The 14,266-nt window shown below is 40.5% G+C and overlaps 1 protein-coding gene across 2 annotated transcripts in view; it reads left to right on the top strand.

Annotated features, from left to right (window-relative positions):
• The first annotated feature begins 202 nt into the window (after positions 1–202).
• Positions 203–14,266, top strand: part of LOC122556226 (DDRGK domain-containing protein 1) — a 99,549-nt gene continuing 85,485 nt past the window's right edge. Inside the window, exon 1 of one of the 2 annotated variants that reach the window (XM_043702986.1) lies at positions 203–253. In XM_043702986.1, the coding sequence (XP_043558921.1) occupies positions 218–253 (36 nt within the window). In that variant the 5' untranslated portion in view covers positions 203–217. Of the gene's footprint in view, positions 254–3,287; positions 3,493–14,266 lie in introns of those variants that run through there. The other variant, XM_043702849.1, reaches the window with a different exon arrangement.

The raw sequence follows: 14,266 nt of genomic DNA, 5'->3' as shown, positions 1-14,266 counted from the left end.
AATGAAGAACTGAGACGGATTCTGTTCTTACCTAACGGAGAAGGAGTCATCATATGTTCTCATGACTTTCTCTACCATTTGCTGTTCTCTTTTAATACCAAAGCGATATGTGAATGGAAGCCTCGTTCTTAACTGATGACATAAGAACGTAAAGGAACAGACTCGATGGACTGAGTGACCTAATTTTGCTCCTATAGCTTACTGGTGTTATAAAAACATGGAGCAGAAATTGGCAGTTCAGCCCTGTGAGCTGGTGGGTGCCATTTAACACGATCGTGGCTGATTTCCGTTCCACTTTCCTGCCCACTTCCTAAAATCCTTTAACCCAATAGCAATTAATAATCTTTGTCTCCTCATTAAGCTTATTCAGTGTCTGCCACTCTGAATTCCATAGGCCCTTTGAGAGAAGTAATTCCTTTTCATCATTGATCTCTCATTGTATGTCCCACACGAGGAAAATCCTTTCTGTGTCCACTTTGTCAGTCTCCTTTAACACCTTTTCTATCCCAATTAGATCTCTGCTCATCCTTCTAAACTCCAGTAAATGTAGGCCTAGTTTTGAGGAGTGCTCAATCACTCCTCATAAGACAAGTGATATCAATTAAATTATTTTCATAAAGAAACATGATTAACATGTTTCTTCTGAATTATAGCTTCAAGCAATTATATTTACAGTGGTCAGTTGGGAGGTAAGGAGAAAAGTAACTACTGTTATTAGAATCTTGGGTTCTTTGGTAACAATAGCTGGCTCACCATTTTGCATGGAGTGTTTATAAAAGAATGTATTATTTTAGTGGTGCTTGCATGATCCTGAAATTTCTCATCTCTGGTTGTGGTGAACCTGTCCACAGTAAGCTGAAGAAAACCATTATTTGGGTTTATGCAGAAAGTACAGAAAAAAATCTCAAAAGGAATTTATCAAAAATGTTTTAACAGTTGGAGTATTGAAATACTGTACAGTGCAGATATTTTTGATCTCCTTAAGGACATATGTACAATTAGAAGCAGTTCACAGAAGTTTAATTATTTGATTCAAGGGACCAAGAGCTGTCGAAAGGTTGAGTGCGTTGGGCACATTCGAATTTTAGAAAAATGAGAGATGATCTAGTTGAAACACTTAAGATTCAGAAGGGCTTTAACATGTTTGATGGTAAGAGAATGTCTACCCTAGTGGTGATATCTAGAACTAGATGGCTGAATTTCGAAAATATTGGGTCCCCGAGTGAAGAAGAAGAGGAATTGTTTCCCTGTCTTCTGTTTGGAATTCTCTTCTCCAGTGATTTTGGAGGCTGGGTCATTGCTTATGTTCAAAGCGGAGTTGGACAGATTTTTGATTGCGGATGTTTAGAGGGGTAGATAGGGTGGTAGAGTTGAGACCACAATCAAATGATCTTATTTAATGGTGGAGCATGCTTGAGGCCTACCCATTGGCATACCCATGCTGCTCTTTTTTGTGTTCTTAGTTAATCAGAATCTGGGAATCTATCTGCCCCTCTCCTCAACTTTTCATGGGAACATACTAAAGAGTAGCTAAACACAAAACATTATTTTACGCCTCGGTTATGATTTATAGAATGTACTATTACATTAATTTTGTAGTGGACTCTGTGTATCTGAACCATGCAGTTGGGTGTATTTGTTTCTTGTGTTATTGTGTTCCCTAGTTGTCATCAATTGGGCCTTTAACTTTACTTTGATTTGCTGCAAACCTTGGTGTTCCTACAAAGCTCTAAAGTCAAATTTTAAGTCATGCAGTTAGTTTGATTTGAAACACAAATTTCTTTGTTACTAGGTTTAGGAATAAGCAATATTATAATTGTGATGGGATCAGGGAAATAATTTGTTTGTTTCTAGTACATTTAATGAGATTCCAAAATACAACAAAATATCTTGACTTAGTTAATAAATAGAATGAAGTCCTAAAAAGATATTGTTCATGCATCAAGTGCCTTGATGTCCAATGTTGTGTTGGTAAATCACTGAATTTTTTTTGTCACATGGAAATTACTTAATAAATATATAATTGCAGTGTTGCATTCTGTTTGTGGTGGATGTGTCATTTGAGCATATTATACGAATGCCCTTGAATCAAAGATAAGTTATGCTCAGTTATTTGTGCCTGAGTACACCAATAGCTGACCACAAACAGGACTGAAATAGTGGCAGCAGTTGAAATTTGGATTTTGAAATGATTATTAAGGAACATTGTTTTTAAAAAAGGTTTTCATGCTAATTTTTGAGTTATTCCCCTATTCTTAATTTAACAACATAGTGTGTTTTGTTTTGTACTGTACACTTTTAAAAATGGAACAGAAATGTGCTCTTGGGAGAATATCTAATATTCTATCTTTGACGTTTTGACTAAGTTCACAACCTGTTAGTACATCTCAACCCCACAATTCCTGACCCCCTCACTTTTTGTCTTGACTGAATTAACATTTTGGAAAGGCTTTACAATTTAATTCCACACAAATGTTTTTTTTTCTCTGTAACCCTCCAAATGTGTGCGCTATACATTTTAAGTTTATTATTTCATGGGGTGTGTGTGTTGCTGGTGAGACCAGCATTTGTTTCTGTCTGTATTTGCTCTTGAAAAGGTGGTGGCACGTTGCTTTCTTGAGTGTGAATGTCAGATTGCGATTTGAAAGTTCCTGTAGAATCTGCATGCACCACCTTTTTCAGGTAGTCTGTTCCAGGTTAGGACAACCCTCTGTGAAAGAACTCTCTTCCCAGTTATGTTAACTATTGCAGACTCTCTGCATGTTTGGTACGTGTGCAGTTTTGTTGGGGAGGTAATTCCAGGATTTTGATTATAATCAAGTCCAGATGGTGTGTGGCTTGGAGGGGATTGCAGAGGTGGTGGTGCTCCCATACATCTACTGATCTGATCCTTCTGGGTGGTAGCGTTTGTTGTTTGGAAGTACTTTTGGAGACATCTTGGTGAATTACTGCAATGCACCTTGTAAATTCACCAAACACCCTTCGAAAGTACATTCCAAATCCACACTATTGACATCTAGAAGGGTAAGGGCACCACCACCTGCTAGTTCCCTTCCAAGCCACTCACCTTCCTGATTTAGAAATATATCGCTGTTCCTTCACAATTGCTGGGTCAGAATCCTAGAATTCCCTGCCTGGCATTGTGGGTCAACCTGCAGCATGTAGACTTCAGTGGTTCAGGAGAACAACTCACCATCTCCTTAAGGGCAACTAGGGACAGGCAATAAATGCTGGCCAGTCAGCAGTGCCCATGTCTCGGGAGTAAGTTTTTTTCCCAAAAAGAAACTGTACACACTGATGACATGTATGACGTGGTGATAAAGGAAGTGGATGCAGAAAGTGGTGAATGTGATCCACTCCCATTTGCTAGTGTGGTAGTGCTACACAACATGTTTGAGAATAGCCTCAATGTGAAAACAGGACTTTGTTTTCCACAAGGACTTTGTTGGTCACTCTTACCAGTATTGTCATGGCCAGACAGTTTTGTGACGGGTAGGTTGGTGAGGACCAGGTTGAGTATATTTTTCTTTTTTGTTTGTTCCCTTATCACATGTAGACTCAGTCCAGCAGCTTTGTTCTTTAGGACTCAATGTGTCAGTATTGGTGCTAGTGAGCTTTTCTGGGATAGTTATTGAAGTTGCACACCATGTGTACATTCTAAATCCTTGCCATTATTAGTGCTTTGTCTGTTTTTTTTACTTTTGTATAGGTTTTGTGGTGGGATGATATAAAATACTAGGACATTTTCAGAAGGCGGTTAAGAATCAACCATGTTATTGAGTCACGTGTAAACCAGAAAGGTTGAGGAATGCAGATTTCCTTTATAGAATTATGTCTCTAAAAGGACATTAGTGAACAAGATGAAACAAAAACAGAAATTGTTGGCAAAACTTAGCAGGTCTCAGCATCTTTTCGGAAGAAGGGTTACTAGACCCGAAACAGTAACCTAGCTTTCTCTGCACAGATGTTGCCAGACGTGTACTGGACCAAAATTGTACTCTTCAGCTCATGTCCAAGCTATTTATTTTGAATGAGAAAAGCAGTGGTCTGTGCATGTTGATAATGTGAATGGCAAGTGTTTTTTCCCTTGGGTGGGGGATTTCAAGACTAAGGGCATATTTTAAGGTGAGAGGGGAAAGATTTTAAAGACATGGTGTAACTTTGTTACAGGAGAAAGTGAGGACTGCAGATGCTGGAGATCAGAGCTGAAAAAGCACAACTGGTCAGGCAGCATCCAAGGAGCAGGAGAATCGACGTTTCGGGCATGAGCCCTTCTTCAGGAAGGGTGAATTTGTGTGTGGAATGAACTTCCAGCAGGAACAGTTACAATATTTAAATGACATTTGGATAGATACACGAATGAGAAATGTTTGGAGGGATATGGGTCAAGTGCAGGTAAATGGGACTAGTTTAGCTTGGGATTATGATTGGCATAGATTGTTCTGTCCAAAGGATCTGTTTCTGTGCTGTATGACTGTAACTCTAGAAGGACAAAGTCAGCAGATAGAGTCATAGAGATATACAGCATGGAAACAGACCCTTCAGTCCATGCCGACCAGATATCCCAACCCAATCTAGTCCCACCTGCCAGCACCCGGCCCGTATTCCTCCAAACCCTTCCTATTCATATACCCATCCAAATGCCTCTTAAATGTTGCAATTGTACCAGCCTCCACCACTTTCTCTGGTAGCTCATTCTATACACATACCACTTACCACCCTCTGCGTGAAAATGTTACCCCTTATGTCCTTCTTATATCTTTCCCCTCTCACCCTAAATCTGTGCCCTCTAGTTCTGGACTCCCCCACCCCAAAGAAAAGACCTTGTCTATTTATCCTAGTCATGCCCCTCATGATTTTATAAACTTCTATAAGGTCATCCCTAGCCTCCGATGCTCCAGGGAAAACAGCCCTAACCTATTTAGCCTCTCCCGGTAGCTCAAATCCTCCAACCTTGGCAACATCCTTGTAAATCGTTTCTGAATCCTTTCAAGTTTCACAACATCCTTCCGATAGGAAGGAGACCAGAATTGCACGCAATATTCCAACAGTGGCCTAACCAATGTCCTGTACAGCCGCAACATGACCTCCCAACTCCTGTACTCAAAACTCTGACCAATAAAGGAAAGCATACCAAATGCCGCCTTCACTATCCTATCTACCTGTGACTCCACTTTCAAGGAGCTATGAACCTGCACTCCAAAGTCTCTTTGCTCAGCAATACTCCCTAGGACCTTAGCAGGACTTAGACACTTAATGGTAAGATTTGCTTTCCCAAAATACAGCACCTCTCATTTCTCTGAATTAAACTCCATCTGCCACTTCTCAGCCCATCTGGTCAAGATCCCGTTGTAATCTGAGGTAATCCTCTATTCTGTCCACTACACCTCCAATTTTGGTGTCATCTGGAAACTTACTAACTGTACCCCTTATGCTCACATCCAAATCGTTTATGTAAATGACAAAAAGTAGAGGACCCAGCACTGATCCTTGTTGCACTCCAATGGTCACAGGCCTCCAGTCAACCTCTGTCAACCTTTGAGCCAGTTCTGTATCCAAGTGGCTAGTTCTCCCTGTATTCCGTGGGATCTCACCTTGCTAACCAGTCTCGCATGGGGAACCTTGTCGAACGCCTTACTGAAGACCATATAGATCACATCTTCCATTCTGCCCTCATCAATCCTCTTTGTTACTTCCTCAAAAACCTCATTCAAGATTATGAGACATGATTTCCCACACACACAACCATATTGACGATCCCTAATCAGTCCTTGCCTTTCCAAATACATGTACATCCTGTCCCTCAGGAGTCCCTCCAACAACTTGCCCACCACCGAGGTCAGGCTCACCAGTCTATAGTTCCCTGGCTTGTCCTTACCACCCTTCTTAAACAGTGGCAGCACATTAGCCAACCTCCAGTCTTCCGGGACCTCACTATGACTATCGATGATGCAAATATCTCGGCAAGAGGCCCTGAAATCACTTCTCTCGCTTCCCACAAAGTTCTAGGGTACACCTGATTGGGTCCTGGGGATTTATCCACTTTTACGCATTTCAAAACATCCAGCACGTCCTCCCCTGTAATATGGACATTTTGCAAGATGTCACCATCTATTTCCCTACAGTCTATATCTTCCATATCCTTTTCCACAGTAAATACTGATGCAAAATACTCATTTAGTATCTCCCCATTTTCAGTAAGGATCGGTGCTGGGTCCTCTACTTTTTGTTATTTACATAAATGATTTGGATGCGAGCATAAGAGGTACAGTTAGTAAGTTTGCAGATTACACCAAAATTGGAGGTGTAGTGGACAGCAAAGAGGGTTACCTCAGATTACAACAGGATCTTGACCAGATGGGCCAATGAGCCGAAAAATGGCAGATGAAGTTTGATTCAGATAAATGCGAGGTGCTGCATTTTGGGAAAGCAAATCTAAGCTGGACTTATACACTTAATGGTAAGGACCTAGGGAGTGATGCTGAACAAAGAGACCTTGGAGTGCAGGTTCATAGCTCCTTGAAAGTGGAGTCGCAGGTAGAAAAGATAGTGAAGAAGGCGTTTGGTATGCTTTCTTTTATTGGTCAGAGTATTGAGTACAGGAGTTGGGAGGTCATATTGCGGCTGTACAGGACATTGGTTAGACCACTGTTGGAATATTGTGTGCAATTCTGGTCTCCTTCCTATCGGAAAGATGTTGTGAAACTTGAAAGGGTTCAGAAAAGATTTACAAGGATGTTGCCAGGGTTGGAGGATTTGAACTACAGGGAGAAGCTGAACAGGCTGGGGCTGTTTTCCCTAGAGCATCAGAGGCTGAGGGGTGACATTTTAGAGGTTTACAAAATTATGAGGGGCATGGATACGATAAATAGACCAAGTCTTTTCCCTGGGGTCAGGGAGTCCAGAAATAGAGGACATAGGTTTTGGGTGAGAGGGGAAAGATATAAGAGAGACCTAAGGGGCAACTTTTTCACACAGAAGGTGGTATGTGTATGGAATAAACTGCTAGAGGAAGTGGTGGAGGCTGGTACAATTGCAACATTTAAGAGGCATTTGGATGGGTATATGAATAGGAAGGGTTTGGAGAGATATGGGCAAGGTGCTGGCAGATGGGAACTAGATTGGGTTGGGATATCTGGTCGGCATGGATGGGTTGGATCGAAGGGTCGGTTTCCATGTTGTACATCTCTGTGACTCTAATGACCTGGTGAGTAGTGAGTTGTTCCTCCAAAAATAGCGTGTAGTAATATGGGGCTCGAATAAAGTGAAGGGGTTGTCATCCGGACAGGTAGATAGTTAATGAGGAGAGGTTGGTAGGATGTGGTGAAAGATTTTGCTAGGTTTTGCAGCAAACAAATTTACAAACCTTCCAAAAAAAAGTAATATGATGAAACTGACACTTGGTTTAAAAGAAGTTTTTAAAAAATATTTTACAGTATCCAAACATTTTTTCAGCTAAGTGTAGAGATGCTCAGATACTGAAAGTTCTGCGTATTAGTAAAGCAGTAACAGACCTGGGGGTTCTCTGTGGGCATTGGCTGACTGTACAATACTTAATTGATTTTTAAAAAATTAAATTGTTTTTACAGTTTCATTGTTATCAATCTTAACTGACTGTGGTGATGTTGCACCAGAGGATTGTCTGGTTTCAGAGCGAGTACTTGAATTCTTGGGCACATCATATTTCAATATTTCACTGTCCTTTATTTAAAGGCAAATTGCCAGTCTGGTGCTTGGAGAAAGCAGAGTCAGAAGAAACTAAGTACAAAAATATTGTGTAAATCAGAAGCTTTCTGCTTCTTTGACACTGTGGCATAGGTATTTTAAATTCTTTTTTATGTAACCTGCCTGCCATATGCAGACAAAGTGAAAAGAACATGCTTCAAAAGCTGAGCTAGGAGATTGACCGACTATTAATACAATTAAAATCATTTTGAAACAATGAGGGGGATAGATGATGTAACTCGTTGGTTTGGGGGAGGGTGATTGTATTGTGCCATTTGAGAAAGTGACTCCAGTGCTCCACCATGGAAACTTGTTCTTTCTCCATCACTGTGCCATTATGTAGTGGTGGTAATTTGAAAAATAGGAACTAAGTAATGATGCCATGATGTATTTGATTTTAGTGCAGACATTAACTTTGTCTTGCTTTCTTGGAAGTGCAGTTTTGAGTCAGCGTGTAATTTTGAGTAATTTGCGAACCTACCAGGATTCTTGTGCATTGTCAATAATGGCATTTTAACACAACGGATGGTAGAGATAGAAGTTTTATCTGCTTCGTTATGTCAGTCAGGCAAATGGTTTGCTACGTTCTTGCGAAGTTAAAAGTTGAACCTGGGTGAGGTAAATTAGCATCCCTAACAATTGACCATGATAAAAACCTTAGAGTTGTAGTATTAAAACCCTTTGGTACAGTCAATAACACTTAAACTCAAACACTGTCAGTTCTCAAAATACTATTTAGTGAAATTGGGACATTGATCAAGATAGGCATTGAAAAGGCAGAAAATTTCCAATGTTGCTTTATGAATAACTGTTTTTCAATCTTAACACTTTGCAACATTTAACTAAAAATTATAGAAAAGATGTAAACATGAGGAGGCAAAGTTGTAAAAGCCAAGAATAGTAGAAACAATTGTTCCTGTGATAGATATACATCTATCTATATGAATAGATAGATGAACAAGGTACGTTAATTGCCCCACTGTATTTGTGTTTTTGAATATTTCTTGCATGAAAACAAATGAATGAAATTTGTAAATAAAGTTCTGTACCATGCATGAAATAATGTGATTACCGTAAAAGTTAAAATAAAAACTGAAAAGGAATAGAAAGCACAGATGGACTGACTGTACCCTGTATGAAAATGAATTAGATTCTGAAGAGTTAAATATAATTTTATTTTAATGCTAATTAAGCTGGTATATTCTTTCAGATTTTTCTGACTTTATTTGGAATTAGAATTGTAGACAATTCTAACATGACTGGTGTTCTCACTACTCAGGAAAACAGCTCAAAAGCAAAAAAAATTTAAACATTCTTGCCTTTTTGATTATCATTTCATCAATTTAAGTTTCTTGTTAAAATTTACCCAACCTTTATGTAGGATGAGGATCAAGATTACTAAGCGTTTCTTCATTTAAATGTTTGCAATCATTTTGCTGATGTCCATAAACACATTTTCTTGCTTGTTCTCATTTTTCATCTAGAACATTCCTGTTTAATTCTCACAGTAATGTGAAATTCAACTATCAACTCTCATTACTAACTTCAGGCCTGGTTACGGCTGCTGATTTAAAATAATCTTTTTTGTAGTTAATCCTTCTGAATTGACTTGGCTTTAAATCTATGGTGGCCTTGACTGAAATCAGTTGGAAGTTCTGATTTAAATATCAAAACAAAACTGCAGAACTGCTGGAACCTGAAACAAAAGCATCTATAGAGAGAAAGCTGAGTTACTGTTTTGAGTCCAATGACCCTTTTTCAGAACTCAAGAAGCCACTGGACTCAAAACGTTAACTCTCCTTTCTCTCCATGGATGTTAGGAGAAAGTGAGGACTGCAGATGCTGGAGACCAGAGTTGAAAAATGTGGTGCTGGAAAAAACACAGCAGGCCAGGCAACATCCGAGGAGGGGGTTGGGGTGGGGGTGCAGTTTTACAGACCTTGTCCTTAATTCCTTGATAACAGTTGACTGAAAATTATTTTATGAATACTTATTTTCTTTGAATTCTCATTGGTGTAGTTTGAAGAACGAAGAGGGTTGCAGACTAAAGACAGTTTCCAAAGTTAGACCATAGAAATATTATTTTGTGAAAGTATAGCTTTTGTATTCCATGTGTTGTAGAACAGACCGGTGAAGATTGGTGGCATCATAGGAACAAAAGTCATTTCTTTCTTTGTATCGGTTCTGTCATCTTGAGATTATGGCTGGCTCGCAACCTCATCCTATATATGTGTCTTTGCCTTAATCTTTCATGCAATGGCTGTTTAATGCTTTACAAATGGAACAGAACAACTTCAAAACAAAAAGCAATGTAGGGCAGAAGATGAAATGTAAAGGTAAGCTAGCTAGTGTCATGCCTGACAAATCTGTTAGATTTCTTTGAGGAGGTGATGAGTAAGTTACACAAAGGAGAGCTAGTGAATTTCTAGAAAGATTTTGACAAAGTACTGCACAAGAGGTGCGAAATAAGATAAGACCCCATGGTGTTATTGCCAAGGTACTAGCATATACAGAGGATTGACTGCCTGGCAGAAGGCAGAGAGCAGGGACAAAGGGCTCTAATTCAGGATGGCAGCAGGTGCCAATGTTCGGACTACAACTATTCATGTAATACATTAACGATCTGGATGAAGGAACTGAGGGCATAAGTGGAGAGACAGGTGGGAGACTGCAGAAGGCAGTGGGAGGCTGCGGAAGGACTTGGTCTCGGAGAGAGGGCATAAAAGTGGCGGATGGAATACAATGTGGGAAAGTGTGAATTTATACACTTTGGTAGGAAGAATAGAAGTGTAAAGTATTTTCTAAATGGGGAAAGGCTGCTGAAATCTGAAACACTGAAGGGACTTAGGAGTCTGAGTTCAGATTCTCTAAGGTTAACATGTAAGTTCAGCTGGCAGTTGGGAAGGTAACTGCAATGTTAGCATTCATTTGAAGAGGACTGGAATGCAAAAGCACAGATTTACTGCAGAGGCTGTATAAGGCTCTGGTCATACTGTATTTGGAATATTGTGAGCAGTTTTGGACCCGGTGTCTGAGGATGGATATGCTCGTGCTGGATAGGGTTCAGAGGAGATTTATAGGAATGATCCCAGGATGAAGGTCTTGTCATATGAGAGTCGGTTGTATTCTGAGTTTTGAAAGATGAGGAGGTATCTAATTGAAACATAGAGAATATTGAGAGTCCTGGATAGATGGACATGTGGAAGGTGTTTCCACTCATAGGAGAGACCTGAGGGCACAGCATCAAAGTGAAGGGACAGCCCTTTAGCACTGAGATGAGGAGGAGGAATTTCTTCAGTCAGAGGGTGTTTAATCTGTGGAACTCATGGCCTCCACAGCCTTCTGCAGCAAAGTCATTGAGTGAATTTAAGACAGAGATAGGTCCTTGATTATAAGGGAATCAAGGGCTATGGGGTGAATAGGGCTGAGAAGAATATCAGCCGAGGTCGAATGGTGGAGAGACGCATGGGCCAAAAAGCCTAAATTTTATGGTCTTTGTGTTAGATCACAATTCCTTCATTGTCGCAGGTTCAAAATTTTGAATCACTCAAACTGCACTGTACTTGTAACTGCCACACTGACAGCAATGGTTTACCATACCTTGAGGGCAATTAAGGATTGGTAATAAATGCTGGCCTAAACAGGAGCACACATGTACAGTGAAGAAATTTAAAAAAAAAGGTGACTTTGTTTTCCCTTTGTTAGGTCAAAAGTGAATAATTTAATGTGTCACGGTTTTGTCCATTCACTTAGGCTATCAACATAGGCCTTGGGCGACTGTGTGGATTTGCATATTCTCCCTGTGTCTACGTTTCCTCCAGGTGCTCCAGTTTCATCCCACAATCCAAAGATATGCAGGTTAGGTGAATTGGCTATGCTAAATTGCCCATATTGTTCCGGGTTAGGTGCATTAGTCAGGGGAAATGATGAGTAATAGGATAGGGGAATGGGTCTGGGTGGGTTACTCTTCGGAGGGTCGTTGTGGACTTGAGCTGAAAGGCCTGCTTCCACACTACAGGGATTCGATGATAATCTTTTTATAATGTTGTGCTTCCATATAAATGCTTTCACTGCCACCTGTCTTTGTGTCATTGGAAAATTTTGATATGTATCTTTCTTATTCCATTCCAGTGAATAGTTGAGGGCTCAACACAGATATCTGTTAGATGCTACTAGTCACATTTTTCCAATTAGAATGTTTAACTATACTGTCTTCTGATTAACAAATTACCTAATTGGGTAACTTATTCATTGATCTTAAAGTTAGTTAACAGTCTGTTATGAGGGACATCATTAAATGTCTATCTTGATAAGCCTATATAAATTAACATGGTGGACATTCCCTGTCCAGTACTTTAATCACCTGGTCAAATAGTTCAATCAGGTTTCAGGTAAGGCTTGCCCTTTATGAATCCATGCCACCTCGTAAGTCAGCTGAAAAATTTCAAGGTGTTTGATCACTATATCTGCATTTGTACGAGTGCTACTTTGAGGGATAATTAAAGTATGATAGGGAGGTGTAGAAAAGATACACAGAATGCAGCGATATTTAATAAAGCTGACAAGTCAAAAGTTAAGGGAATTTTGGAGGTTTTGATGAACTGGCATAAAAGCAGAGTTGTGGGCTGGGGCAGATCAACCATAATCTTATTAAATAATAGGGCAGGATGAGAACCCAAATGGCTTACTCCTTCTGTTTGTTCTGTTTTTATGTAGTTACTCCTGCCAGGAGATCTGCTGTCATGGTATGCTGCACTTGCATGTATGGCATTCTCACATCTACTGCAGCTTGTCTGCAACCAATCTGTGACATCTGTCATTTAATCATGCTTTTTTTCTGTCCTGGGTTCGTCAACCGTAATTACCTAACAATAGATATAAGGCAAAGTGGTCTGTAGTCCCCTGGTTTTCTTCTCTCTTTTTCTTAAACTCTGGAGTGATATGTGCAGTTTTTTGATCTAAGAGAGCTGTTCCCAGATTGAAACACCTTTAGAAATAATTTACCAATATTTCTATTGATGAGATTATTTTATGAGATGCGATTCTTCTGGTTCGAAGGATTTGTTACTCGTCAATGTTGTTCTTTTCTTCATTGGTATTATATTGCTGATTTGAATATTAGTTTCTACTGACATAAAAAAACCAGAAGGAAAGCCTTAGACCACAGACTGAAAATGGCAGTCTGCTCAGATGGTCTGAACAGTGGAAATGAAATTAAATACTGAACAGTGTGAAGTAGTGTGCTTTGGGAGGACCAACAATGCAAGGGAGTACACAGTGAATACTTGGACCCTAGAAAGTACAAAGGATCAGAAGGATCAGATGATGTCCATCGACCCTTGGAAGTAGATGGACAGCTAGATATGGTGGGCAAAAGTGAGGACTGCAGATGCTTGAAATCAGTGTCTAGATTAGAGTGGTGCTGGAAAAGCACAACAGGTCAGACAGCATCGGAGGGCATTTATCTCTCCGCCCTGGAGGCTCCCTTCTTTCAGTCCTGATGAAGGGCCCTTGCCTGAAACGTCAAATTTCCTGCTCCTAGGATGCTGCCTGACCTGCTGTGCTTTTCCAGAACCACTCTGACCTAGCTAGATAAGGTGATTAAAATGGTGTATAGAGTACTTGTCTTTATTAGTCAAGGCATTGAATACGACAACAAGGAGATTATGATAAAACTGTAAATGATAGGTAGGCCTCAGCTGCAGTACTGTATGCAATTCTGATTGCCACATTAAAGGAAGGAAGGTGATTGTGATAGAGAGGGAGCAGAGTATAATTATGAGGATGTTGCTTGAGTTGGAGCTTTTCAGCAATGAAGAAAGGTTAAATATGCTGGTGTTGTTTTTTTTCATCTGATTGAGGTGCATAAAGTTCTGAAAGGTAGACAGGGAGAAACATTTACCCTTGGTGGAGGGGTCAATAATCACGGGGCAGAATGTTATGGTAAGGAGCGGGGATCTGAGGAAACCTTTTTTCACCTAGAGAGTTATGGGTATCTGAGACTTGCTGCCTAAAACGGTGGTAGTGGTGGGAGTCTATCAAAACATTCAAACATTTAGACAAACACTTAATACAGTATGGAGGAGAAAGTGAGGTCTGCAGATGCTGGAGATCAGAGCTGAAAATGTGTTGCTGGAAAAGCGCAGCAGGTCAGGCAGCATCCAGGGAACAGGAGAGTCGACGTTTCGGGCATAAGCCCTTCTTCAGGAATGAATGCGTTGGGTCCAAATTTTGTTGGTCGGACCGTAGTCCGGAGTCCGTGTGGGATCAGTCGGTTCCGTAGGCGGGGTCAAATTTTGTTGGTCGGACCGTAATCCGGAGTCCGTGCGGGATCAGTCGGTTCCGGAGGCATCTCTTCCACTTCCTGCTCCTCCGCCCTTGAGCCCCGCCCCTCCAACCGCCACCAGGACAGAACCCCACTGGTCCTCCCTACCAACCCCACCAACCTCCATGTACAGCGCATCATCCACTGTCATTTCCGCCACCTCCAAACGGACCACCAGGGATATATTTCCCTCCCCTCCCCTATCAGCGTTCCGAA

Source organism: Chiloscyllium plagiosum, chromosome 1 (assembly GCF_004010195.1).
Source record: "Chiloscyllium plagiosum isolate BGI_BamShark_2017 chromosome 1, ASM401019v2, whole genome shotgun sequence".
In the NCBI taxonomy this organism is placed as follows: domain Eukaryota; kingdom Metazoa; phylum Chordata; class Chondrichthyes; order Orectolobiformes; family Hemiscylliidae; genus Chiloscyllium; species Chiloscyllium plagiosum.
Note: the sequence above shows the minus strand (reverse complement) of the source record. Positions and strands in the feature narration are given on the sequence as shown.